This window comes from Hyperolius riggenbachi, chromosome 6 (assembly GCF_040937935.1).
Source record: "Hyperolius riggenbachi isolate aHypRig1 chromosome 6, aHypRig1.pri, whole genome shotgun sequence".
NCBI lineage: Eukaryota > Metazoa > Chordata > Amphibia > Anura > Hyperoliidae > Hyperolius > Hyperolius riggenbachi.
The window spans coordinates 126799459-126826022 of NC_090651.1; the positions used below are offsets into that span (position 1 = coordinate 126799459).

The 26564-nt window shown below is 44.3% G+C and overlaps 1 protein-coding gene across 1 annotated transcript in view; it reads right to left on the minus strand.

The window, feature by feature from the left end:
* The window catches only part of LOC137521090 (calcium-activated chloride channel regulator 1-like), a 136439-nt gene that overhangs the window by 26367 nt on the left and 83508 nt on the right, over positions 1–26564 (minus strand). Inside the window, exons 10-12 of the mRNA XM_068239875.1 lie at positions 21193–21414; positions 11233–11503; positions 3579–3743 (exon numbers count right to left, since the gene is read on the minus strand). Of these exons, the coding sequence (XP_068095976.1) occupies positions 3579–3743; positions 11233–11503; positions 21193–21414 (658 nt within the window). The remainder of the gene's footprint in view (positions 1–3578; positions 3744–11232; positions 11504–21192; positions 21415–26564) is intronic.

The following is a 26564-nucleotide window of genomic DNA, read 5'->3' on the forward strand; positions in this document are numbered from 1 at the left end:
AGTGGCACCCATGTCCCCTCTCTCTCATCTACCTGTCTCCCTGCAAGGCTGGCTCCCATCCAACAGAGCGATCCATCTCAGCTCTGCTTCCAGGACCCCGCTGGCCGCTGAGAGGGGGCGTGTCGCTCCTGGCCCCGCCCCTTTTGCGATCCAAATCACTCATTTTGATGATTCGGATGATTCGACTCACAAAATAGATTCGGATCAAAGATCCGAATCGTTCATGATCCGGACAACACTACTCCCCGCCCGTGCCTCTTACAAATAGTGGCTGCTTCTATTTAAGGCTGGAGGGGAGCGCAGATCGGGGGACCCAGGCGAGGGAGGGGGGGTCCGACCCCCCTCCCCGCCGCTAGGCCCAATACCCCCGCCCTGCCAGCTACCCCTCCAGCTCGGCGGCCCCCCAGAGCGGGGGGGGGGACGGCGGCGGTGGCAATGGCAATTTTTTCAAAATTTGCCTCAGGCGGCAAAAAGTCTAGGGCCGGCCCTGGTAGCCCTGTACCAGATAAATCATCAAATAGTCACGTTCCACCCAATAAAAATATTATGTTTTCAAATCATTCAGGTAAAATAATTAAGCAGTCACATACCTCCAGATAAAATAAATAAGTAGCCAGGTGCCTCACAATAAACAAATGAAATGGTCAGCTGCGTCAAGATAAAATAATTAAGTAGCTAAGCGTGCCCTGTATGCATAATTTAAGTAGCCATGTTTCATAGATAACAGAAGTAAGTAGCCATGTGCCCATATATATCAGTACTAGGTAGGGAGACCCTAGATATTAGGTAGCCATAGCTGTCCCCCAACCCCCATTTAGCTGTATTAAGTAATCCTGTGAGTCCCCCATTTAGCCAGGGCCGAATTTCTACTTCCCGCCCAAGGCCCCCTATCACCAGGTGCCCCTTCCCCCTCGCAACACACACTTTTTTCCCAGCAAGAGCAGCTGGGTTCCCCGGATTACAAAATTTAGCAGCATCTATACTCCACCCCCCTCCCCTGGATGCAAAAATTAAGCCATGGCCTCCCTAGATACATTAGCAATAAAAGGTATGTAAACCCTTTGGAATTATATGGATTTCTGCACAAGTTGGTCATAAAATGTGATCTGATCTTCATCTAAGTCACAACAATAGACAACCACAGTCTGCTTAAATTAATACCACATAAATAATTAAATGTTTCCATGTTTTTATTGAACACCACATAAACATTTACAGTGCAGGTTGGAAAAGTATGCGAAACCCTAGACTAATGACATCTCCAAGAGCCAATTGGAGTGAGGTGTCAGCCAGCTGGAGTCCAATTAATGAGATGAGATTGGAGGTGTTGGTTACATCTGCTATGCCCTATAAAAAACACAACATTTTTGGGTTTGCTTTTCCCATGAAGCATTGCCTGATGTGAATGTTTACATGGTGTGTTCAATAAAAGCATGGAAACATTTAATTATTTGTGTGGTTTTAGTTTAAGCAGACTGTGATTGTCTATTGTTGTGACTTAGATTAAGATCAGATTACATTTTATGACCAATTTGTGCAGAAATCCATTTAATTTCAAAGGGTTCACATACTTTTTATTGCTACAGTACAAGAATTATGTAGCCATGTGCTGCAAGATTAATACATTAAATAGTCAAATGCTTCCAGATAAAACAATGACATATTCACATGCCTATAGATAAAGGAATACCCCCCTCCCCTTGCAGCGCTGGGACCCTGGTTTGAATTCCAGCCAGGGCACTATCTGCACAGAGTTTATATGTTCTCCCCATATTTCAGTGGGTTTCCTCTGGGCACCCACATCCCAAAAGCATACCTATAAGTTAATCCCCCCCCCCCCCCCCGGCCTAAATTGGCCCTAGGCTACAATTTATACACTATAGGATACATATATAGAAATATGACTATGGTAGGGATTACAATGTGAGCCCCTCTGAGGGACAGTTAAGTGACAAGAGAATATACTCTGTACAGCGCTGCACAAGATGTCAGTGCTATAATATAAATACTAAATAATAACAACAGCAGTAGTCACATGCCTCCAGCTAAAATAATTCAGTAACTAGGGGTCAAAGATAAAAATTAATAAATAGTCACATCTGCCTCCAGATAAAAATATGAATTAGTCACAAGTATCCAGATAAAATAAACAGGTGCATGCCTACGGACAAAAGTATTTAGTCAAGTGCATCAAAATAAAATAATTAAATAGCCATGTGCCCCTAGACAACAGTATAAGTTAGCCAGATGCCCCCCCCCCCCCCACCTTTCAGCAGATGCCCCTCCCAGTACAGGTAGTCAGATGCTCCCCCAGCACAGTATTAGCATCCAAATGATCCCCTCCCCCAATACAGCATAGCTACCCAGATGCCCCTCCCCATTACAGTATGGCAAGCTAGATGCCCTCCCTGTCCCCTCAATTCAGTATAGGTAACCAGATGCCCCCCACCCCAGTACAGTATGGCAAGCTAAATGCCCTCCCTGCTCCCCGAATACAGTACAGCTACCCCGATGTCCCCCTCTCCATGTACAGTATAGCAAGCTAGGCTCCCTCCCTGCCCCCCTCCCCAATACAGTATAGCTACCCAGTATAGCAAGCTCGATGCCCTCCCTGTCCCCCAATTCTGTGTAGTTAGCAAGCTAAATGCCCTCCCCATCCTCCCAATACAGTATAGTCACACAGATGCCCACCGCCCAGTACAGTATAGCAAACTAGATGCCCTCCCTGTCCCCAATTCAGTATAGTTACCCAGGTGCCCCCACCGCCAGTAGAGTATGGCACGCCAAAAATCCTCCCCCGTCTTCCTAATATAATTTCCCAAATGCCCCCCCCTCCCTCAATACTGAAAGCTAGATGCCCTCCCCATCCCCTCAATACAGTATAACTACCCGGATTCCCCCCCCCCTCCCCCCCAAATATGGTATGGCAAGCTGGGTGCCCTCTCCATATCCCCAATACAATATAGCTACCCATATTTCCCCTCCTTAAGTACAATTTGGCAAGCTAAATACCCTTCCCCTACCTCAGTATAGCCACCCAGACACCCTCCCAGTACAGTATAACAAGCTAGATACCCTCTCTGTCCCCCCAATTCAGTATAGCTACCGCTATGCCCCCCCCCCCCGTACAGTATGGCAAGCTAAATGCCCTCACTGTCCCACACAATGTACCGCTACCCCCCCCCCCCCTCTACAGTATAGCAAGCTAGATTCCCACCTTCCCCAGTACAGTATGGCAAAATAGAAACCCTCCCCGCCCACACGCCTGACTACCAGCTAAGGCGGTCATTATTAGTGGCCTCAGCTGACTTTGTTCATGTGTGTGTGCGAGGCTTTACACACTGTGAACCCACACCTCCATTGTATATTTTATAGGGAGGACCTATTTGGCAAAGCTTGTCAAATATGTTCAAAGTATCCTAGCCCTTGAACGGCATGGCCAGCGGAATGGAGCCTCTGGACTATGCATAGGCTCCAGTCTACTGGAGGTAAGTCTCTAGCTCTTCCCTTTTTTTTTACAGGTACACTTTTAATGCATCAGTAAATATTTTCTTTAGGAAGAGTAAAAGTGATCTTACCATTTTCTATGTACCCTGGAATATGAAGTGTTCGACTTTGGCGCACAGCCAGACGGCTTTTTCCCTTCACACCTTCAACTCTCACTCTTAGACTGTACCTTCCATTTGTCTTAAAGGAAGTAAAGTATCTGGAATAAACACCATCATTCTTTACAAAATCAGCTCCTAAAAATAAAATGTAAATATAAGTGTTAATAAGAACCTAACCAAGGATTTACATATAAATGCAACAGAGCTAGCTTAAAGGTGGCCACACACAATATAATTTTTCTGTTCAATTCTACCCCAAATTGATTAAAACGATTCGCTGTACCATGAAATTAAAAGGTTCTGTACCAAAAAATAGAAAGGTGTGTGTGTGTGTGTGTGCGTGCGTGTGTGTGTGTTTTCGATTGGGGAAATCTGATTTGAATATCCAGTTTTTCTTGATTTTTTGAGATTGGAAGTGTTGACACGTTCAGCCCAACTTTATCAAGAGTTATGTGGTGTGTGTGTGATGGATTGTCAAAAAGTATTCAACCAGAATTAATTGCATATAACTATTCAGTACATACCATATTTTGTTGTTTGTATAAACATCAAAAAGGATGGAATTATGAAAGAGTGTGTGTATATGTATGTAATGAAAATATAGAAAGAGTAGGTTATGGCATGTAGCATGAAAATAAAATATATGGAATAGTGGGTTTTTTGGATGCGTAAAATTACTGCATTGTACTTGGTTTATCTATGTTATTAATTAACAGAAATCATTGAGTGTTTGTAGCAAATTCAAGTGTGGTAAATGCAGTTATAAGTAGTGTTGGGCGAACACCTGGATGTTGGGGTTCGGGTCCGTTCGGCCGAACATGGGCCAGATGTTCGGCATGTTCGGCCCGAACCCCGAACTCAATGGAAGTCAATGAGACCCCCGAACATGCCGCTTTTGGGGGCCCTATGGGGTCGCAGGCATAAGGGGGGAGCATGCCCCGATCGCGGGGGGGTCGGAAATTCCCCCCACCCCCTCCGCTAGCGCTCCCCGCTCTGCCCGCTTCCCCATAAAAAAAGTTTGCGGAAAGTTAATAGTACCTACTAGTGGTGGCTGGCAGTGGCTGGCTGTGGTGAGATCATGAGTGAGGAGGAGTCCGACTAGTCTAGGAGACGCGTTGAGGCCGGGCAGCGGGCGGTTCAGCGGTAGTACCCTTGTGGTACTTCCGCCCTTTCTCTGACCTCACGTCCTCTACGTGATGACGCATACGAGGGTACGCGTGACGCGTACCCTCGTATGCGTCATCACGTAGAGGACGTGAGGTCAGAGAAAGGCCGGAAGTACCACAAGGGTACTACCGCTGAACCGCCCGCTGCCCGGCCTCAACGCGTCTCCTAGACTAGTCGGACTCCTCCTCACTCATGATCTCACCACAGCCAGCCAGCCACCACTAGTAGGTACTATTAACTTTCCGCCAACTTTTTTTATGGGGAAGCGGGCAGAGGGGTGAGCGCTAGCAGAGGGGGTGGGGGGAATTTCCGACCCCCCCCCACGATCGGGGCATGCTCCCCCCTTATGCCTGCGACCCCATAGGGGGGCCGTATTCAGGCGAACAGGGCCCTGTTCGGCTGAACAGGGGCCCTGTTCGGCCGGGCATTGAGTAGTTCGGGCGAACCCGAACTAAAAGGCCGAACACCATCAGGTGTTCGGCCGAACTCGAACATCACCCGAACAGGGTGATGTTCTGCAGAACCCGAACAGTGGCGAACACTGTTCGCCCAACACTAGTTATAAGTAGCAATGTGGTGTTCAGTGGTAATTGTAATGCTAAACACCAAATGATGATTGCATGAGATATTGATAGTTGTACAGAGATGGAAATTATGGTGATAAATGTCACAGTGGAAAATGTAGTTCTATGAAAATGCAAAATGATCAAAAGTTGATTTTTGAGTGAAAGGTTGCCATAGGAGAGTTTTCTAACTAACCAACTTTTTCAACATGTATAATCTTTTTTACCGAAATTGCAGCAATCTCGGACACACGTGTGTGTTAAATTGAACAATTTCATCAATCGAAAAAATTGGATAGAATTGATCGAATCAAACCAAAATTAAAAAAATTGTAATGTGGGTACCCTTACTACAAGGGTACTGAGGTATATCTGGCCCTGTCTTGGTGCCTTTGTTTTTTTGAGGAGGGTGTAGCCATGAGGCCATCAGCAAAACATGCAGATTGCGCACTAAATTGTTAATTGCATGGCTGTCTGACATCACTCCCATGCTTCTTTAGCCACCCCCACTTAGTAAGTGAATGACACATCTGCACAGGCTTGGTTCTGCAATGTCACCCAAGGAATCAGGTCCCGATCCACGTTGGGCGATGACTGAATCTGAACAGTAACAGTGAAGCATACTTTTCAATGACTACATGCATTACTGTATGCGACACAACACTCGGATAACATGCGGCACCCTATTTCTGTTCCGTTGCATTCATGTTTTTACAGGAAACGCAGCACAACTCCCACTGTGAAAGCCTAATGGTCCTATCATTCTGCGTCAGTTTCATTGCAGAACATTCTGAGTGGTAGCTCACTGCCCATACAGTTCTATGGGCTTGTTCATATTTCTGCGTTGTAGCGGATCACATTATTCCAACTGCTGTATATGTATAACACGTACGTTCTGCAACGTGCACAGTGCGAATCAAGTCTCATACAGAATAGAATGGAAAAGCAATAATGCCAAAATGCAGCATTGTTTGCAGATAGCAATGCATCCCACAGCAGACAACAATAGAGGAAACCACAATATAGGCATTTTATGAGAAAGTACATATCATTGCAATACAGGTAGTCCCCAGTTAATGAAAGAGGTAGGGACTGCTGGCTCATTCTTAACCTGCCGAAATGCTGTGCCATCTCTGTCCCCAACCCTTGCCTCTCCTCTTTGCTCCCAGTGCCTTCAGTGTCCCCCGTGTCACCTCTGCTCCTCCATGTCTTCAGTGCCCCCCTCTGTCCCCCACTGTGTCACCTCAGTGTACTGCAGAAAAAGTCATTTTACCAGTTTTTTAAAAAAAATCTTGGATTTTTTTTAATGGATTTTTTAAAATATTTTCTTAAAAACTTCAAGGTCTTTTTGAAAAAAAAAATGTTTTTTCCACAGAATCAAATTTCACATTTCCAGGCCATTTGTATAGGTAGGCTGTTTATAAGTCGGGTGCTAGTAAAACTACATTGAAAGGTGTGCAGTGGAAACAGGGCATATGGATAATAAATATTTAGATGGGATTACTAAAAATTATTTGGGCCAAGAAGGATTATCTTATTGGGCTTATTTCTAATACGGTAAACTGGCTGTTCACTATTTTTTTGAAGAAAATTCTTTTGAAAACACTTAGGGTTCACACTACAAGAGCTTTTCTGCTTGTGATTTTAAAAGCTCTTGCTAATGTTATCCTATGTAAGTGTTCACACTGGAGCAATGTGATTTTGTAAAAATCCCACATAGGATTGCATTAGCAAGAGCTTTTAAAATCTCTGGCGTTTAAAAATCTCTCGCAGTGTGAATCAGCCCTCACTCGCCTAAAAAAAAGAAAGAATTACTCCATGCTGTGTCAAATGCATTGGAGAGCTGTGACAATTCAAACACATATTTATATCTTCAAATAATGGTACAGAAGAACTAGCAGTCAGGCCCGGATTTACATCACAGGAGCCTATAGGCACAGATGTCCTGGCACCCTAGACTTCACCCTCCATGAACCTGTCCCATCTCCTTTACTTCCCATGCCATCATAGCTAGCTACAGGTGCCCCTTAGTATTAAGTAAACACAGAGGTACACTAAGTATTAAGTTGCTAATGGTGCCCCGGACTGAAGAGAGATCTCATTAGTGGATCTCATTTATGCTCCGGTCGGGACTCTGTATAGAGGAGGGAGGGAGGCACTAGGGGAGGGTAGTGAGCCACCTTTTCATCATCAGGTGCCTGTGGGCACATGCCTACAGTGCCTTATGGTAAATCCGGCCCTGCTAACAGTACACCACTTTTTGTTTCAGTGCATGTCTGTAGGGTTTCTGTTCAATAATTCAGGCAATGTACCATACTTCTGATCACCATTTTAAGCCTAGTTGGCTCTTGTATAAGTGTGGAGTCATAAAACTGTTGAACAAGAACTGAAAAATTGAGGGCAAAAAACTCAGTTAGCACTTTTTATAATATCATTTTTAAGTATAAGTATAGCAGAGCTGCGTCTCTCTCGGTCTTCCTCCACTGCTTTGCACTCTCCTCTCCGCACACTGCACCTATGGCTCCCACCTACACTGGCACTTTGGAGCACCCATAGACCTATCAGGGTGCTCCAGGGTGCCAGTGTAGGTAGGGGTGATAGGTGCAGTGTGTGGGGAGGAGAGCTGAGCTGCGCAGGAGGGAGACGGAGGGAGATGCAGCTTTGCTATACTACGTATAGCAGAGCTCAAAGCATCTTAGAATTTGGCTCGAAGGCTCCCCATTGGTCTGTTATTAGACCAATGGAGAGCCTTGGAATAAAATTCAAAGATGCTTTGAGCTCTGCTTTACTAAGTATAGCAGAGCTGTGCACGGTGCAGCGGTGTGTGGCATCGGGTGCCCGGAGATCTTCAATCAATGTTCAAAGAAGGTCACAAGATAGAGGGTATTGGCATGGGACCTTTTCCGAGGATATTGGGGTGGGAACTTTTTTTTTAAACGTGCAGGTAAGTACTTCTGGTTAAATAAGATTAATAAAGGACTTTTCTCGTTGCTGGGTTTTTATTTCATTTAGCCCTTTGTTGAAATGGGTAAGGGGTACTTTGTACTCCTATACTCATTTCTCTTGGGAGGGAGGTGGGCATCTGGGGGTCCCTTTCTTAAAGGGGACTCCCAGATTCCACCATGAACCCCCTCCCCCAGGGAGTCATCGCCCCCACCTCCTCCTGGTGGACTGGAGGTGGGGAAGAGACCCTTGTCCGTGAATTGGACAAGGGCTCCAAGGGAGGGGGGGCTTGACCACCCTCCCCCCCTGGAGCCCCCGCATACTATGGACCATGTAGGCTGGTATAGCTCAGGGTACGAAGACCTACTCGGCCAGGGCTCCACATTCTGGCTATCCCAAGGGGTTAAAGAGGCTCGGTAAGGGGTACCCCATGTCATGTTTTTTTTATTTCCTACACTGTTTCCAAAAATAGGTAAAGTTGCCAGGAATCTTTATACAGCCATATTACGGCTGTATAGCGATCCATGCCCAAACCCAAAGCGTTCCGGAGGGGTTTCCAGGGGGGCCGTACGCATTGCGTACGGACCCCCTGGAAACATCATCATGAAATTCATTACTCTTTCTTTTGATATACGTAAACTTACACTACCGTTAGGTATGCTACATTAGCTGTCATTTACTGCATTTAAATGTATACTTTTTCCTAATAAACTTTAAAATTGATTTTTTTTAAACTATAAGGTCTTTTTGAAAAAAAAAGTCCTCTTGTACCCACTGTCCCCCTCCACATACTCTGTAAATTTGGTGTTTCAAGCATATAAGGGGGCTTTTATTATTAAATGTTAAATTTGGCGGATGTCTATGGAGCCCGCTGCGAACAGCCAGTTCACAAACGTTTGCAGCAATTCATTAACCCAAAATTTGATGTTCGGGCCATCTCTAATGATGTGACAGGTGTAAACAGTTTGTGCTTTTGCCTTGCAAAACGCTCTTAAACCAAGTTACTTGCAATCCAAGGTTTTACTGTATTTTCAGTACATATAGAATCAATACATAGCTACGAGCGGAGCTGTACGTTTGACGTCGCACAGGATCGAGAGGCGCACGGACCGGCCGGTCAACAGTGAAGCGTCTAAGGATATACCCTGCGAGTAGGCGTGAAGGCGGAACGGGAGGACGCGGAAGTGTCGGAGCGAACCCGGGAGCCAGACGGATGGGCATTGGCATCCACCTGTACAATACGCATAGAGTGCTTCAGGAGGCGTAAGTGCAATAATTTGGCTGCGCACTGAGGCATTGTTGTCAGTAATACGCTATATGCGTCTTCTTGTTTTTATGTTTTTGAGCAACATTTTAGTGAAAATAAATGGAAAGCCCTTGCTAGAGGCTTGTTTGAACTACTGAGGATCGTTGAAGTGATTGGAGTAAAAAGCGCAGTATCCACCTGTATACGTAGGTGGGCTACATCTGGTGCGGGAACACGAGCAGCGGGTGGTGTTGCACGATTGGAGTGTCTATAGCACTGGAATTACCTTATTTGAACTGTACTACTCTATGTGGAGCTCTTTTTTTGCCTTATAGGAACAAGTGAATACATTGATATGCTTAAGATCCACCTGAAAAACTGAGGTGGTAACAATCTGGTGAGCATCTAGTGAGAGGGGACGAGGGATAAGTGTATGACACCGGGGAAGCACAAAACACTGGTGTTATTTGGGGGCATAGAACTTGAACAATACTGCCCTATGTGGAGTGTGTTTTCTATTGCAGGACTGGAGAGCGCAGCAGTACAATTGAACAATACATAGCTACGGAAGTAGCCTGCGGTAAAGCTTTATGGCCAGAGCCCAAAGTCTGGCCACTTCTGGATCTGACGGGCCAATATGCGACGTGGCTGGCTATTGCAGCCACTATTCAAATTACCCGGGAAGTATGGTGGCGTAGTGGTTAGCACTCTTGCCTTGCAGCACTGAGTCCCTAGTTTGTATTCCAGCCAAGTCAACATCTGTAAGGAGTTTGCATGTTCTCCCCGTGTCTGTGAGGATTTCCTCTGGGCACTCTGGTTTCCTCTCACATCACAAAAACATACAGATACCGTAAGTAATTGGCTTCCCCCTAAAAATTGGCCCTAGACTACGATACATACACTACACTATACATACATATGACTATGGTAGGGATTACATGGTGAGCACCTCTGAGGGACAGTTAGTGACAAGACAACATATACTCTGTACAGCGCTGCATAAGATGTCGGTGCTATATAAATAATAATAATAACTCTGTTACACTTACACTTTGAAAAATTGTCCAGCTAGAACAAGAAATGACACAATGGCCCATATGCAATTCACTTTTTCACCTAAGTTTTCTCCTAGGTGATATTTTCCCACCTTAGCAATAAAATGCCTTGTAAGCCACCAGCAAGCAAGAAAATACTCAAAATAATTTTGGCAGTACTTTTTCACATACTTTTGATATTTTTTCAACTGCAGAATACTGAACGTTATTAACAGGGCCCTTAAGTCCTAAAGAAAAGGCAAGTTTCAGCAGCATCATATGCATTCACCGGCTTCGTCCCCTGACCAGCATGCCTGTAGTCTGTCCCTTCCTGCTGTGTGTGTGTGGTGTCTTTAGCTTTAATGCAACCTGTGTTGCCGGTATTCTGGCATTCACAGCTGTATGAAAACATACAAAAAACACACAACAGGGAGGGAGAGAGTACAGGACGGACTGCCTTGTATATTTCCTCCCTGTAGACAGAGAGATGAGAGGACAGGGGACTTGGCTGGCCAACATTCAAAAGGAGTATGTTCTTCTGGAATTGGCCGCATCAGTCAGTCACTTTGCATATTGGCCTATCAGATCCTTACATGGCCAACTTTGGGATTTGGCTATAACATATATAAAAATTAGGAACAGATGAATATGACAACACGGTTTGCAGTTACCTGCTCCATTGTCCAGAAGATCCAGAAAAATTGGTTCTCCGGATGTTGGCTCAATAATCGCTGTGACATTTGCTCCTTTGACAGGTAACAACCCTTGACTTACAACTGCGTAGACCACCATTGGATCAGGGTAGGTGTTTGTTAATGTATTCATATGGGCAGTTACTGTGACTGGAGGCACGTTTTCATCAGCTGCTCTGGTGTTGACAATTATGCCTAGAGACTGGCTTCCTGTATTAGTGTTGCAAAGACTGTAATCCCATTGTCCCCACTACAGAGGGAAGAAAACACAGTATTTATTACATATTTCTTTCTTTATTTTAGCGATACATCAGAGGGAAAAAAAACCTTTCGCAAGAGCTACAATATCTGTTACAATCTTCTTTTCATCTAATTCCTTGTAAAAGAGATCTTCTCTGTCTTTGTATACCTAATAACTCTATCAATATAACATAGCCCCCTTAGCTATACTGTACTCCTTTTATTGCTGTGTTTGTCCCGGTTGCATTTTTTTTTTGTTCATTTCATATTCTTACAGACTCTGGCACTGGCACAAAAAGTGAGGGGATTTCCCTAAAGCAATTTCATTTTAAAGGAGACTTCAATAAATTGTCATTGGACTGGGGCAGTCAAATAAGTATAAGCTGTAATTGTAAATTTGCATTTGTTAGATTGGACCTGCATTTTTTTTTTGTATATTTTTTAGCAATTTTCTTGGAATCTTTAATTTGCAATGCAGTGTTCCTTTTTTTCTTGTGCATTGTCCGATTCACAATTAATGTAAGTGAATGGAAATGCCCCCCCAAAATGCATTTATTTTACAGTTAATTAGCTATAGTCTCATGTAAATTGCACACAAAATCCAGTCTGAAAAATTGCATTAAAAATTGCAGGAGGGAAATCAAATGACAAAAAGCAGAAATATTTCAAAACAGAAAAACACAAAACATTGCATGCGGAATTTGCATGGATAAGTGTGTATGCTGTCTAAGGCCTTGTATAGAGACTTTTGCCAGACAGAGATTAGGACTCGATCCCTTAGGCAACAGTTCAAGATGGAGTTTGTACAGTACACATGCATTCTGTGGGCTACAACTACACCAACAAAAATATTTGTAAAGTGCTATTTCCCCATAGGCCCCCAAGCGCATAAGCTTGTCTCACATCAATACATAGAGATGTGTACAGGGGAAAAAGTTAAGTGATCATAAATGCCAGACTAAACAGGTGGCGTTTCACTTTTTATTTAAACATCTCCAGGGTAGGAGCTTTCTTGATTAAGTTTGGCAAGGCATTCCAGAAGGAAGGGGCAGCAAAACAGAAAGCTCTGGCTCCAAAGCAGATGCTTATATGAGTAATATGGCACCTATGGCAAACAATAAAATTGCACTTTGCAGCGCTGGGGGCTTTGCTGGGCTCTTTGCTTTGCAGGTTGGGGGGTTTTATTTGCAGGCCTGGCTGCATTGCTTTCCAGGACTGTGCTTTGCTTTGCAGGGCTGAATACTTTGCAGGACTGGGTGCTTTGCAGGGCTGGGTGCTTTACTTTGCTGGGTGCTTTGCAAGGCACTTTGCAGGACTGGGGGCTTTGCTTTGCAGGGCTGGGTGCTTTGCATTGCAGGGATGGAAGCTTCGATGGGACCTTTGCAGGGTTGGGGGTTATTGCTAGGTGCTTTGCAGGGCTGGGAGCTTTGCTGGGTGTTTTGCAGGGCTGGGGGCTTTGCTGGATGCTTTGCAGGGCTGGGGGCTCTGCTGGGCACATTGCAGGGCTGGGGGGTTCGCAGAGCTCGAGGCTTTGCTGGGTGCTTTGCAGGGGTGCTGTGGTGCCCATGGCATGAGCCATGCCTGCATCCTTCCAGACACATGTCTGCTTCAAAGGTTTTTAGTTGTGTTCTGGGTTAGAGTTGGGCCGAACCTCCGATTTTAGGTTCGCGAACCCTGTTCGCGAACTTCCGCGAAAGGTTCGGTTCGCGAAAAAGTTCGCGAACCGCAATAGACTTCAATGGGGAGGCGAACTTTCAAAGTTTTAAAAAATTCTATCAACTGGAAAAATGATAGAAAACATGTTTCAAAAGCTCTAATACCTGGAGCCACACCTAATTGAGTGAAATACACATCACTGCTGGAGGACCCGCCCACTCTCCCTCCTCCAAGCAAGGTCCTTTATACCATTTGCCTACCTACACTAATTAGTTATGGGACAGCTGCTACACACTCTGCTAGGGAGATTTTAATTTCCCTCCTCCCCTCCTTCTACCCTTCTACCTATTCCCTCCTCCCTCCTACCAGAGGGAGGAGGGTCTCTTCTGCCAGGGAATTATACTATTTTAAAAACCAGTATACATCATACCATAGCTGGTACATCATACCATAGCTGGGAATACATACATGAGTATACATCATACCATAGCTGGGAATCGAACCCAGATCTCACTGTGTGGTGGGCACGTCACCCTAAGCACTGTACCACTACAGAAGTAAGTGAAGCTAGCCTAAAATTTAACATTTATGCTCAATGCAATAGAACCATTAGGTTGCTTAAAGGAGAACTGTAGTGAGAGGTATATGGAGGCTGCCATATTGATTTCCTTTTAAGCTATACCAGTTGCCTGGCAGCCCTGCTGATCTATTTGGCTGCAGTAGTGTGAATCACACCAGAAACAAGCATGCAGCTAATCTTGTCAGATCTTACAAAAATGTCAAACACCAGATCTGCTGCATGCTTGTTCAGGGTCTAGGGCTAAAAGTATTGGAGGCAGAGGATCTGCAGGATAGCCAGGTAACTGGTATTGCTTAAAAGGAAATCAATATGGTAGCCTCCATATACCTTTCACTACAGTTCTCCTTTAAAGGGAACCTTAACTGAGAGTGATATGGCTGTTTCCTGTAAACAATACCAGTTGCCTAGCAGTCCAGCTGATCTTTGTGACTGCAATAGTGGCTGAATCACACCCTGAAACAAGCATGCAGCTAATCCAGTCTGACTTCAGTCAGAGTACCTGATCTGCATGCTTGTTCAGGGGCTGTGGCTAAAAGTATTAGAGACACAGGATCAGCAGGCGATTCAGGCAACTGGTATTATTTTAAAAGGAAAAATCCATATCCATATCCATATCCTTCTCCGTTTAGGTTCCCTTTATATGTATGTATATGGAGGCTACCATATTGATTTCCTTTTAAGCAATACCAGTTACCTGGCTATCCTGCAGATCCTCTGCCTCCAATACTTTTAGCCCTAGACCCTGAACAAGCATGCAGCAGATCTGGTGTTTGACATTTTTGTAAGATCTGACAAGATTAGCTGCATGCTTGTTTCTGGTGTGATTCACACTACTGCAGCCAAATAGATCAGCAGGGCTGCCAGGCAACTGGTATAGCTTAAAAGGAAATCAATATGGCAGCCTCCATATACCTCTCACTACAGTTCTCCTTTAAGCAACCTAATGGTTCTATTGCATTGAGCATATATGTTAAATTTTAGGCTAGCTTCACTTACTTCTGTAGTGGTACAGTGCTTAGGGTGACGTGCCCACCACACAGTGAGATCTGGGTTTGATTCCCAGCTATGGTATGATGTATACTCATGTATGTATTCCCAGCTATGGTATAATGTACCAGCTATGGTATGATGTATACTGGTTTTTAAAATAGTATAATTCCCTGGCAGGAGAGACCCTCCTCCCTCCGGTAGGAGGGAGGTGAGAGGAGGGAGGAGGGAGGGTGCAATTAAAATCTCCCTAGCAGAGTGTGTACCAGCTGTCCCATAATTAATTAGTGTAGGAAGACAACTGAGTAAAATGGTATAAAGGACCTAGCTTGAAGGGAGGGTGGGTGGGTTCTCTAGCACTGAGAGCAGTGTTTGACAATAACATGTCTGCTGACAGTGATATGGAGGGTCAAAATTTTGCTCTAATAGAGCATTATGGGGCGAATCGACCTTCCGCAAAAGTTCGCCTGATGCAGGCGAACGCGAACCCCCAAAGTTCGCCTGGAACCGTTCGCAGGCGAACCGTTCGGCCCAACTCTATTCTGGGTGTGGTCAAGTTATTGTTTTTTTTTTATCTGAGGTTGTGGGAGGTGTGATGTAGTTGCAACAAATCCTTCAGGTATCCAGGGCTTAGGTCATGTAGGGTTTTGAATGTTAGCATGCCAATTTTGAAAATGATTCTTTTTTTTTTTTATGGGTAGCCAGTTTAGTGAGCAAATGATTGGTGTTATGTGGCAAAGGTGGGGTTGGCTTGTTAACTTGTGGCAGCTTTCTGTACTAGCTGCAGGCGGTGTAGGTCGCTATTTATTTGGAGTGACTGCATGGTGAGGGGGTGCACATATATTCGGGGAGGCATTTGCAGAATCTGATGTCCTACCCCTTCCAGGTAAATAGATATAGAGGGTCAAATTTAACCCTATACCTATTTAATGTGTAAAAAGTAAATAAAAAAAACACAAAGCTTTATTAGAAAGAATAACACATTTTCTTTATTCTTTATTTTTTTTTATCTGTCACTTCTTTCATCTTTTACTTTTTCATCTTCCTTCCTTCTCCTTTAATTCATCTATCACTACTTTATTCTTTCTACTCCTTTAGTTCATCTGTAAATTCTTCCTTCTTATTTAAATCTTGATGGTCGCTGGTCCCATCAATCACCCGCCGTTTTTTGCCTCCTGACATTTGTTGCTGCCTGCAGGACCCGCAGTGACCTCTGCCACTACCACCAACATCCTCTTCTTACTGGGTGCCCCAGCAGAACCATCTTTGAATGTCCAGCTGGGACTCCCCATTCATCCACTAGGTGGACCAATGAGAATAATCCTTATTCTCAATGCACCAATTATTCTCATTGGTCTACCTAGTGAAAGCGGAACATTCAAAGAGGCTTCTGCTGGGGCTCCCAGTAAGAAGAGGATATCCAAGGCAGTGACGGAGGTCACGGCGGGACGTACGTATTAGAACGTCACCGGAGAGTTGGGCACAGGGTGAGCTGTCTGATGGCTCACCCTGTGGCATTAAATACGATTACGATTGCCCCGAATTACCCTTGCGCGGGGTGTGCACTATAGTAATTAGTTCTTTAGCAGTGCCCAGTTCAGTCCGAAACCACCTGCTTCGATGGTGGATCACCTGCTTTGAAGAACAGCAGGTAAGAGCAGCTTGCTCTCGCAACGGCTGCTCGTTCATCTCCCGGAGGCAAGCGTTGCCCAACACCGCACCACTTCAATTGTTGATCTTAATGTATAGTAGCATGAAAAGTACAGACATTAAAAAGAAGTGCTCTACAGTTCTTTTAGTGTTTGTACTTTTATGCTACAATAAATTAAGATTAACAATTGAAGTGGTGCGGTGTTCGACAAATACATTCTATTGAATCTCCTGTGGTACCAGGGTACTGGTGCTCTGCACGCTTCACACTTTTTGTGGTTGGGCCAGGAGTGCATTCTCCCAATATTCTCTCCTTTTTCAATATCCCCATTCCCAGATTTCCCCTAGCCAATAGAAAGCTGCTGAAAGTCCCAATCAAAGTCAAGGAGGTGTCTAAAGTAGTCAAGACCCTTGAACTCTTCAAGGCCCCAACCCAGATGGATACAACGCACTTTTTTTATAAGACAATCAAGGGGCTCTTGATCTCAGTTGACTTCCCTATTCAACAGTTCTAGTTCAAGTTCTATCAGACTCAGAGAAGGCTCTCCCTTAGTTGCCTCAGGCCACAATTGTGGCCATCCCTAAACCGGGGGGCAACTCGGCTGGTGTCGCAAACTATCAACCCATCTCTGTTATCTCTGATATCAAGATCTTTTCTACGGTTTTGGCCGGCTGGCTGAACTCGCTTCTACCAAAAGTGCTCCACTCTGTCTCTGACCAAACTGGGCTTGTGATGGGCCAGCAGACCACAGATAATATTAGGAGGGTTAGTGGGCTTGGTGGAGGTAACGTGTCCACTTCTCTGGATGCTGAGAAGTAGGGATACTCACCGAATTCCGCGGAATTGATATTTCCGCGAATCCAATTGGAAATTCGCAATTCTGTTCCGATGAAAAAGCCATAGCGCTAAACGGTATTTGCGGAATTTCTATGCAGAGCTTAAAAGTTAAAACACCAGGATTTCTGCATGAAAATAGGAATTTCAGCACCTATTAGAGTCTTAACAAAAACCAACCAATCCTACATTAGCAACCAGCTCCCTAGCTACCTATCATCAGCTATCCCATCCATTTTGTATATAAGAGACGTGTGACAGACAGTTACGAATAGGCCTAGTAGTCACTCACGAAGCTTGTGGGTTTTTAATCTGGTGTTTTGGAGAGAGGAGAGACAGACCCATATTAGTTGTTACGCCAACTCCTGCTGCTCCCAAAAAATGTTAATGACTGCTGTAAAACCACCTCTAGGTCCCATGGCCTACGCCAACTCCTGCCGCTCCCCAAAAAATTGTAATGACTGCTGTGGAACCACCTCTAGGTCCTATGGCCTACAACCAGTGGCGTAGCTAAGGAGCTCTGGTCCCCAGTGCAAGTTTTACATTGGGGCCCCCAAGCACTTTATACATAACAATTGATGCGGCACACTAAAACCACACCAAGGACAAACACAGTGTCAGAGGTGGATGGGGAACAGTGTGTTAATGATTACTACCATTCAAAGCATCTATAGAAGTGAATATTATCAGCACAGGACCAATAAAGAGCTAATACTGTAGTTGCAGTTGGGCCCCTTTGGGGGCCTTCTAGCCCAAGGGCCCCGATGCAGTCGTTACCTCTGCACCACCTATTGCTACCAGTGGCTGCTTACAACTTCTCCTGCTGCTCCCCAAAAAATTTGAATGTCCGCTGTGGAACCACCTCTAGGTCCCATGGCCTACGCCTGCTGCTCAAAAAAAAAAATTTGTAATGACCGGCATGGAACAACCTCTAGGTCCCTATGTTTCAAAAATGATAATAAGATTACTGAAATTGTACCCCGGAATGCGGAATTCCACGGAATACCGTCGGAATGTAGCGGTTACGGAATTTCGTTCTGACTGAATTCGGAAATTCTGCGATATAGAAATCGCCCTTTCCGATCATCCCTACTGAAGAGACCTTTGATCGTGTTGACTGGAGATATGTGAGACTGGTCCTTCAAAAATGTGGTATTGGTGGTGAGTTCCTTAACAGGGTGAAAGGGTTTGATATGGGGCCATGTGCCTTTGTTTGCAACATGGACTTGATGTCAGATACCTTCCCTATCAAAAATGGTAGGCAGGGGTAACCCCCCTCCTTTTTGCATTATGTATTGAGCCTTTGACCATACTGGTGAGGTGCTCTCCAGAGGTCTCAGGCATCAGGGTAGACAGGGCAGGGAAGAATTTAAGGTTGCCCTATTTATCGATGACTTGATTTTCACTCTGTCTAGCCCCCATACCTCCCTCCCATCACTTTTCCAAATCATTTAAGGTTTCTGCACTTTAAAGGTCTCTGGCTTTAAAGGAAAGCTATGAGCTGAAAAAAAAATCTACTTACCTGTTGCTTCCTCCAGCCCCTGGCAGCCTATCTGTCCCTCACCGCAGTTCCGGTGTCCTGGGATCCCCTCTGTTGCAGATGCCGACCTCACCAGGTCAGCATCTTCTGCACCTTTGCTCACGTGGCCTGCAGTGTTCTGCGCAGGTGCAGTATTTCTGTCCTTTAAGGTCAATATAGCCAAATCTAAGGCCCTGACATTCAGAATGTCACACATCCAACAAGACTCCCTGGCTGCCTCCTTTAAGTTCAAGCTATAACAGAAGGGGGTGAAGTACCTTGGTGTAATTGTTACCCCCTCCTTAAATTTACTCTAATCAGCAAACTACACTCTTATGAATAACAAAATACATGGGTCACTCAGGGAATTACAACAATACAACTTAACACTTACTGGCAGAATAAATGCCCTTAAAATGACCTCCCTCCCCAAGATTCTCTACCTTTTCCATTCCCTCCTAATTAGAGTATCTCTCCCAGACAAAAAAACTTCAGCCCCACAATATCTTTTATCTTGGCTGGGGAGTGGGAGGCAGCCTTGGATCAGCTGTTAGTTCTTAGCCAGGGACAAGCTCAGAGGAGGTTTACGTGCCCCAAAATTGCTCCAATATTATCAGGCCTCCAGGGTAGCTTAATTGGCTCAGTGGTCCTACGCTCCTGGCACAACCGGGTGCTTTAATCTGGAGGCAGCTCTGATCTTCCCCGTCTATATCAGCTCACTCCTATGGAATAAGCATCCCATGCTGAACCAGAAGCTCCCCCTTTCCGTGCTTTACAAATCCGTGTGCATCTGTAGGGGCCTATCCAGGAACCTGGGCCTCCTCAAAGTTAACTCTGTCAAGGAATCTATTCTCCTTTATAAATCTTGTAGGCCACCTTAGTGTCTGTCCTGTTTATGGGGTGTTTATGGGGCCTGGACTATCCTTTTGTTGTATGAGCCTCAAACTGTTTATTGGTTTTCTATACAGTTTTATGGCATCTCTGTATTTTTTTTTACTTTATTTAATAAAAACCTTTTAAAAATTACTGTACTCATCAGTATTCAAGAGGTGGCATGTTGAAAGATATAAGCCTGACAAAGACCCTCTAAGGAAGCTACCTTGTACCTCCCACACAGATATTTTTGCAAACCTGGGGGGCCTATGCAATTTACAAACTAATTTGTAAATTCATCAAGGGTTTTTACCCTTGAGATGCGATTTTAACATTTATGTCTAGTAAGTGCAATGATGTATTGCGTGTGAATAAAACTTTTTTCTACATAATTCATGATCCAGCGCTTTTTCTCTTTTCCTTTATTGTTTTATTTTAAAGTCGCCGGACAGCCAGGCTGAAAAAAGCTACAGAGGATCGTGTTAAGTGTTAAGTACATAGACCTTGTCCATTCACCAGCAATAAGAAGCGCAAGATTGCACATCATTTTGCTTCAATTTACAAACTTGCCAGCGATAAGTGCTGGCGAGTTCTTAAATTAGGCAATGGGAGTATTGCCTTATTCAGTTAAACTTATCACTTCTCCCCCCCCCCCCCCCCGAGGGTAAAGAACTTGCAATATATTTGCCCAGCGAGCTCTTTGCCTATTAAACATTTTTAGTTCTTGCCCCCCCCCCCCCGCGCTAATCTATTAGGCTGCAGTAGTGTCTGAATCACACCAGAAACGAGCATGCAGCTAATCTTGTTAGATCTGACAATTCTGTCAGAAACGCCTGATCTGCTGCATGCTTGTTCAGGGTCTATGCCTAAAAGTATTAGAGGCAGAGGATCAGCTGGACAGCCAAGTAACTGGTATTGCTTAAAAGGAAATACATGTGGCGGCCTCCACATACCTCTCACTACAGTTGTCCTTAAATCTATTTTTCTAATTATTATTTTTTTTTCTTTCATTCCTAAATGTTACCAATCTTTTTCTCTTCTGCCTTGAAGTTTATTTTAAAAAGCAAGCACCACTGGAAGGAGCAACAAATAAACCATATGATATAAAACTGAAATCGAATTAAGAATTAGGGCACTCAGTTGCACAACCTTTTTGCTTGTGTCCAGGCTGATGATCAGATGCTAGAGATAAGGATGCTAGAAACCAGAGTTTGGATAAAAAAAGACATTATTTTTTCCAATGGACCTGAACTCTTGTATGGTAAACAATAAAAAGTTTTCATTCCACATAGAAATGCTTTAGAAATCAACTGCACTGAGGTATGTTTGTTTATTTAGCTACATCAGAGTGTAATTATCTATATCAGTGCCTTATCAGTAGGTGTGACTCACAGTAAGGTGGCTCTACCTGTATATGAAAAGAAAGATGCTTTTACCCTTTCTTTGCTCCCTGAAATCCAGTTAAATGTTCAGGGTTTTTTTCTAGGATTGCCATTAATTGCAATGAAGATGTTTTCCCCTAATGGTTATCATGCTTTGACTAATCTTTTAGAACAAAGAGGAAATTCAGAGTTTGAATACACTTTAAATACAGCTTACCTCCGCTGTTCCTAGGATTTCAAGCTTTGAAGATTTCGAAACCGTGTCCCTGGTGAAATTCACTGCAGTATATACTGTTCCTTTTGGATCTTTTAGCCTGATATCCAGTAATGCATTTTGCCAGGTGACTACAAAAAATGTTTTATTTCCTACTGTGCTGTCAATGAAAATGCTGCCATTCAAACAGCCTCTTGGCATAAGGATTGATGCTGTGCTTTCCAGCTGTAATGCATAGAGTAAATAGTGAACAATATTAAGAACTGTATAATTAGACTTCAAAGCAATGAGAATTATACACTTTCTATAAATAAAGATGTTGAGGCCTGCACATTAGAGGAAACATACACAACATAGACAGAACTAGGAACATACACTGTCTGTCCAAAAAATAAACCACCTCCTATAATATTTTGTTGGACTGTCTTGAGATTTGATGACGGCATGCACAAGCTGGGGCATTGTTTTGATGAGCCTCTGCAATGTCGCAACATTTATTTCTGTTGAGAATTGCATTATTTCTTGGCAAGATAAGAGATCATGGGAGAATCAGACCTGCAAATTCTTCCCCAGCACATCCCAAAGATTCTCAATGGGGTTAAAGAGCAACTTTATCAAAAGATGGAAGTAGAGGAAAAGTAAATCTAGACATAGCAAAGTGAGAAGTTAAAACATTAGAAGAGAGAACAAGAAATCATTAATACTCGGTGTGGAATTTGTCCATGTTGTTTGATCCTCTGTGAGCCTGTAAGTCAGCATCTTTAGTGCTGGCACGCATGAAAAAACAGCAGAAAATTCCAATATCTATAAACACTCCCACTAACAATGTATAGGCTAAAAGGGTTTTTTTTAATACACAGAGGAAGATACTGCTTGCTTGGCAACAAAATTAAGATTTAGAGTCAGGAAACTGTCATAGCCTTGGCTAAAACAGCCAGGAAACTGTCGTTGCCACAGTGTGTAGAGGCTTCTTCTTGATTTCCGCTTCACAGATGTCCCTGATGAACTATGGAAAGATAAACATTTTGTGTGGAAAAGGAGGTATAGGCTACTATTTGGTACAAAGTCCAAACCTGCCTTAAAGTTCTTAAAGAGAATCTGTAGTCTAAAATTCTTACAATAAAAAGCATACCATTCTATTCATTATGTTTTCCTGTGCCCCTCTGTGCTGTTTCTGCCACTCCCTGCTGCAATTCTGGCTTGTAATTGCCAGTTTTAGGCAGTGTTTACAAACAAAAGACATGGCTGCTAACCAGAGTGTGATAGGCTGAGAGGAGCTCAGTCTGTGACTCACACAGAGCCTGCAGGAGGCCTGGAGAGGGTGTGTATAGCTTCTATCCTATCACAAGCAGAGCAGCAATTTCCTGCCTGAGTGCCTGAGCCTGACAAAGCCGTCAGAGGAAAGAAGATTAGATTATATAACAGAGATAATACAGCCATTGCGCAACTAGGAAAGGCTGCAGTAAGACAGACCACATTAGAACAGGTATTGGAACTTATAGGATAGAAGAAATAAGGCTGAACATTTTGTTACAGAGTCTCTTTAAGGTCTGGACTTTGTGGTAGCCAATCCACATGTGAAAATGATGTCTCATGAACCACTCTTTCACAATTTGAGCCCGATGATTTCTGACAATATCATCTAGGAATATGTTCATGCCATCAGGGAAGTAGAAATTTACTGAAAGACAGGGATGCCATCAGGGATGGGGGGGACAGGAGGGACAGTAGTATGGGGCCCAGGAAGGGTCTGGGGCCCAAACAGTGGCAGTGCTACTCGAGCCTCTGCTGGCATTTATTCTACCTTGGCATAACAGGAGTTGTTTGGTCATCTCCCTCCCTCTCACATCAATGCAGGGGGGAGGGTGTTATGGGCGACAGGCAAGCTGCTTTTACTCTACCCCACATACTGTGGCTCCGCCCCCGCACAATCTGCCCATTACTTCCCGCCTGCAACTATAATCTACCTATCAGATTGTTATTTGGCGTGAGGGGGGCCCTGTAGGTTTGCCAAGTATGGGGCCCAGAAAATTCTGATGGCAGCCCTGCTGAAAGAATAAGGTAGTCAGATGACCTCATTGACAGTTAAACCATTATCATCCAAGTAGTAATTATCTGATAAGAGGAGGCTCTCATTAGGTCACGTGGTGATTTTTTTTTTGGAAAGGCTGTGTATTTACAGTCTATGCTGTTCTTAGCACTTTCAAATTATGCATCACTTCTACTGTGATTTGTGGCCGATTTCTATCGATTTCACTTAATTTGATCTATCTGACAGGATAGAAAATCCAGGTCAATCTGCTGCTGGCAGCAGATCGATGGCCCATAGAATTGCATTGGATCTAATGGTCCAATAATGCATTTAGATCAATTTCCAATAGATTTCATTCTGAATTATATTGGAAATCTGTTCCTAGTGTGTGGCACACATCAGATAGATTCCAGTCAGATTCGACTTGACAGGCATCTGACAGAAACCTATCTTATGGTCGAATCTACTGCAAATCTATTAGTGTATGGCCACCTTTATCTTGCAAAGATAAAGACAATGGGCATTCTGCTTATACTGTAGAGTCTTGTGCTCATTGGGGATGGGTGTGGGGCAGTTGTTCTTAGACAAACATGCCATTATTTGGAATCAGATGCATAGCTATGGGGATTTCATGGCAAATACAAATATTACTTCTGATTCTCTAACCTTCTTTTCTATTATGAAACCTTATGATGGGGATACACGGTATGTTTCTGTACCGTGTATCGAGCAGCTGATCCGGCCAGCTGATAATATTCAGCTGGTCCGATCACGCTGCTCGACCCTCGCCCGCTCGATCGGGGACGAGCGGTAATCATCCGTGCGCACGCGACAAGTGGGGGACGCGGCGGGGGTCGGTCCGGCGGCCGTGTATTCCCAGCATAAGATACATATTATGCAGATAGATAGTGCTCAGCAGCACTGCTGGCTACAGAGTCTCATTACAGCTGCACAATCGTTGTGGCTATAGTTATAGTTTGTAGCTGATATGGATGAAAAGTAGGTTTGCTTAAACTGTCACATAACAGAGACAGTGCTACAGCATATTGAGGCTATAGTGGCAGAGAAAGACAAGTGAGGGTGGCATGATGTGTACATCAAAAAAGGGCATCGGGAAAAAAGGGTGCGGGGTGTATACAATAAGCAGTAATACCGTTTATAAAAATATTGTGTTGTATTTTGTTTACAAATAATGTTTTACAAATTTAGAAATCAATAAATAATCTGTATGAAATCACCAATTGTGAAAACGTTAATCTTCCCTGTTTTAAAAGTGAAACTTATAATTACGTTTGTTAAAAAAACGATAATATATGTTTAATCGTTATAATTGTATATTATTGTGAATAAACTTCATTCATCGTTTCTTCTTCTAATACAATCTGAAAATATTGTTTATAACGATGATATAAATATAACTACGTTCGTAATAAGTGTTGTAAAACATTAGTATTACTAAAATTTTACTAAAACTATACCTAACCCTACTCTCACACAGAACCCTCCTTGTACCTATCCCTAACCCCTAGACTCCCTTGGTGGTGCCTAACCCTAAGACCCCCTTGGTGGTGCCTAACCCTAACCACCCCCCTGGTGGTGCCTAACCCTAACTACCCCCTGGTGGTGCCTAACCCTAAGAACCCCCTGGTGGTGCCTAACCCTAACCACCCCTATGGTGGTGCCTAACCCTAACCACCCCCCTTACTGATCACTTTATTATGTGGATAATAATGTTTTACAAATAGTGACTGTAAAAAATATGTTGCAATTTACGTTACGCACTAATCGCTTTATTTTGTGAATAATAATGTTTTACAAACATTAAGGGATAAAATTTTAAATAATTTTATTGTGTGGATAATAATGTTTTACAAATAGTGACTGTAAACAATATACTGCAATTTATGTTACGTACTGATCGCTTTATTTTGTGAATAATAATGTTTTACAAACAGTAAGGGATAAAATTTTAAATAATGTTTTAGTTAAATACGATAAATATGTTTAGTATTTTTATAAACGTTATTCGTCACGGGCGCATTTTCTAAACTTAAATCATCACAAGCACATTTATAAAACATTAAAAATCTCCGGGCGCCGTTTGTAAAACGCTAATAATCTCCGGGACCCTTTTTTTCCTGTTTGGCACCCATTAACCACTTCCCGACCGCCTAACGCACAGGGGCGGCCGGGAAGTGGAGCCTGCAAGGACCAGCTCACCCACAGAGGCGGCGGTCCTTGTAAGGGCATGGGCGGAGTGATCGCGTCATCCGTGACGCGATCCTCCGCCGGCGCCTGTCTCCGCTCACCCGCCGCAACATCCCGCCGGCCATACGGAAGCGCCGGCGGGATGTTAACCCCGCGATCGCCGCATACAAAGTGTATAATACACTTTGTAATGTTTACAAAGTGTATTATACAGGCTGCCTCCTGCCCTGGTGGTCCCAATGTCCAAGGGACCACCAGGGCAGGCTGCAGCCACCCTATGTCGCACCCAAGCACACTGATTTCTCCCCACCCCTGCCCCAGATCGCCCACAGCACCCCTCAGACACCCCCCCTGCCCACCCCCCAGACCCCTGTTTGCACCCAATCACCCCCCTAATCATCCATCAATCACTCCCTGTCACTATCTGTAAACGCTATTTTTTTTTATCCCCGCCCTGCCCCCTGCCCCCTCCTGATCACCCCCTCCACCCCTCAGATTCTCCCCAGACCCCCACCCAGACCCCCTCCCCCCTGTGTACTGTATGCATCTATCCCCCTGATCACCTGTCAATCACCTGTCAATCACCCATCAATCACCCATCAATCACCCCCTGTCACTGCTACCCATCAATCAGCCCCTAACCTGCCCCTTGCGGGCAATCTGATCACCCACCCACACCAATAGATCGCCCGCAGATCCGACGTCAGATCACCTCCCAAGTGCAGTGTTTACATCTGTTATCTACCCTAAACACCCACTAATTACCCATCAATCACCCATCAATCACCCCCTATCACCACCTGTCACTGTTACCCATTAGATCAGACCCTAATCTGCCCCTTGCGGGCACCCAATCACCCGCCTACACACTCAGATTGCCCTCAGACCCCCCTTATCAATTCGCCAGTGCAATATTTACATCTGTGCTTCCCTGTAATAACCCACTGATCACCTGTCAATCACCTGTCAATCACCCATCAATCACCCCCTGTCACTGCCACCCATCAATCACCCCCTGTCACTGCCACCCATCAATCAGCCCCTAACCTGCCCCTTGCGGGCAATCTGATCACCCACCCACACCAATAGATCGCCCGCAGATCCGACGTCAGATCACCTCCCAAGTGCAGTGTTT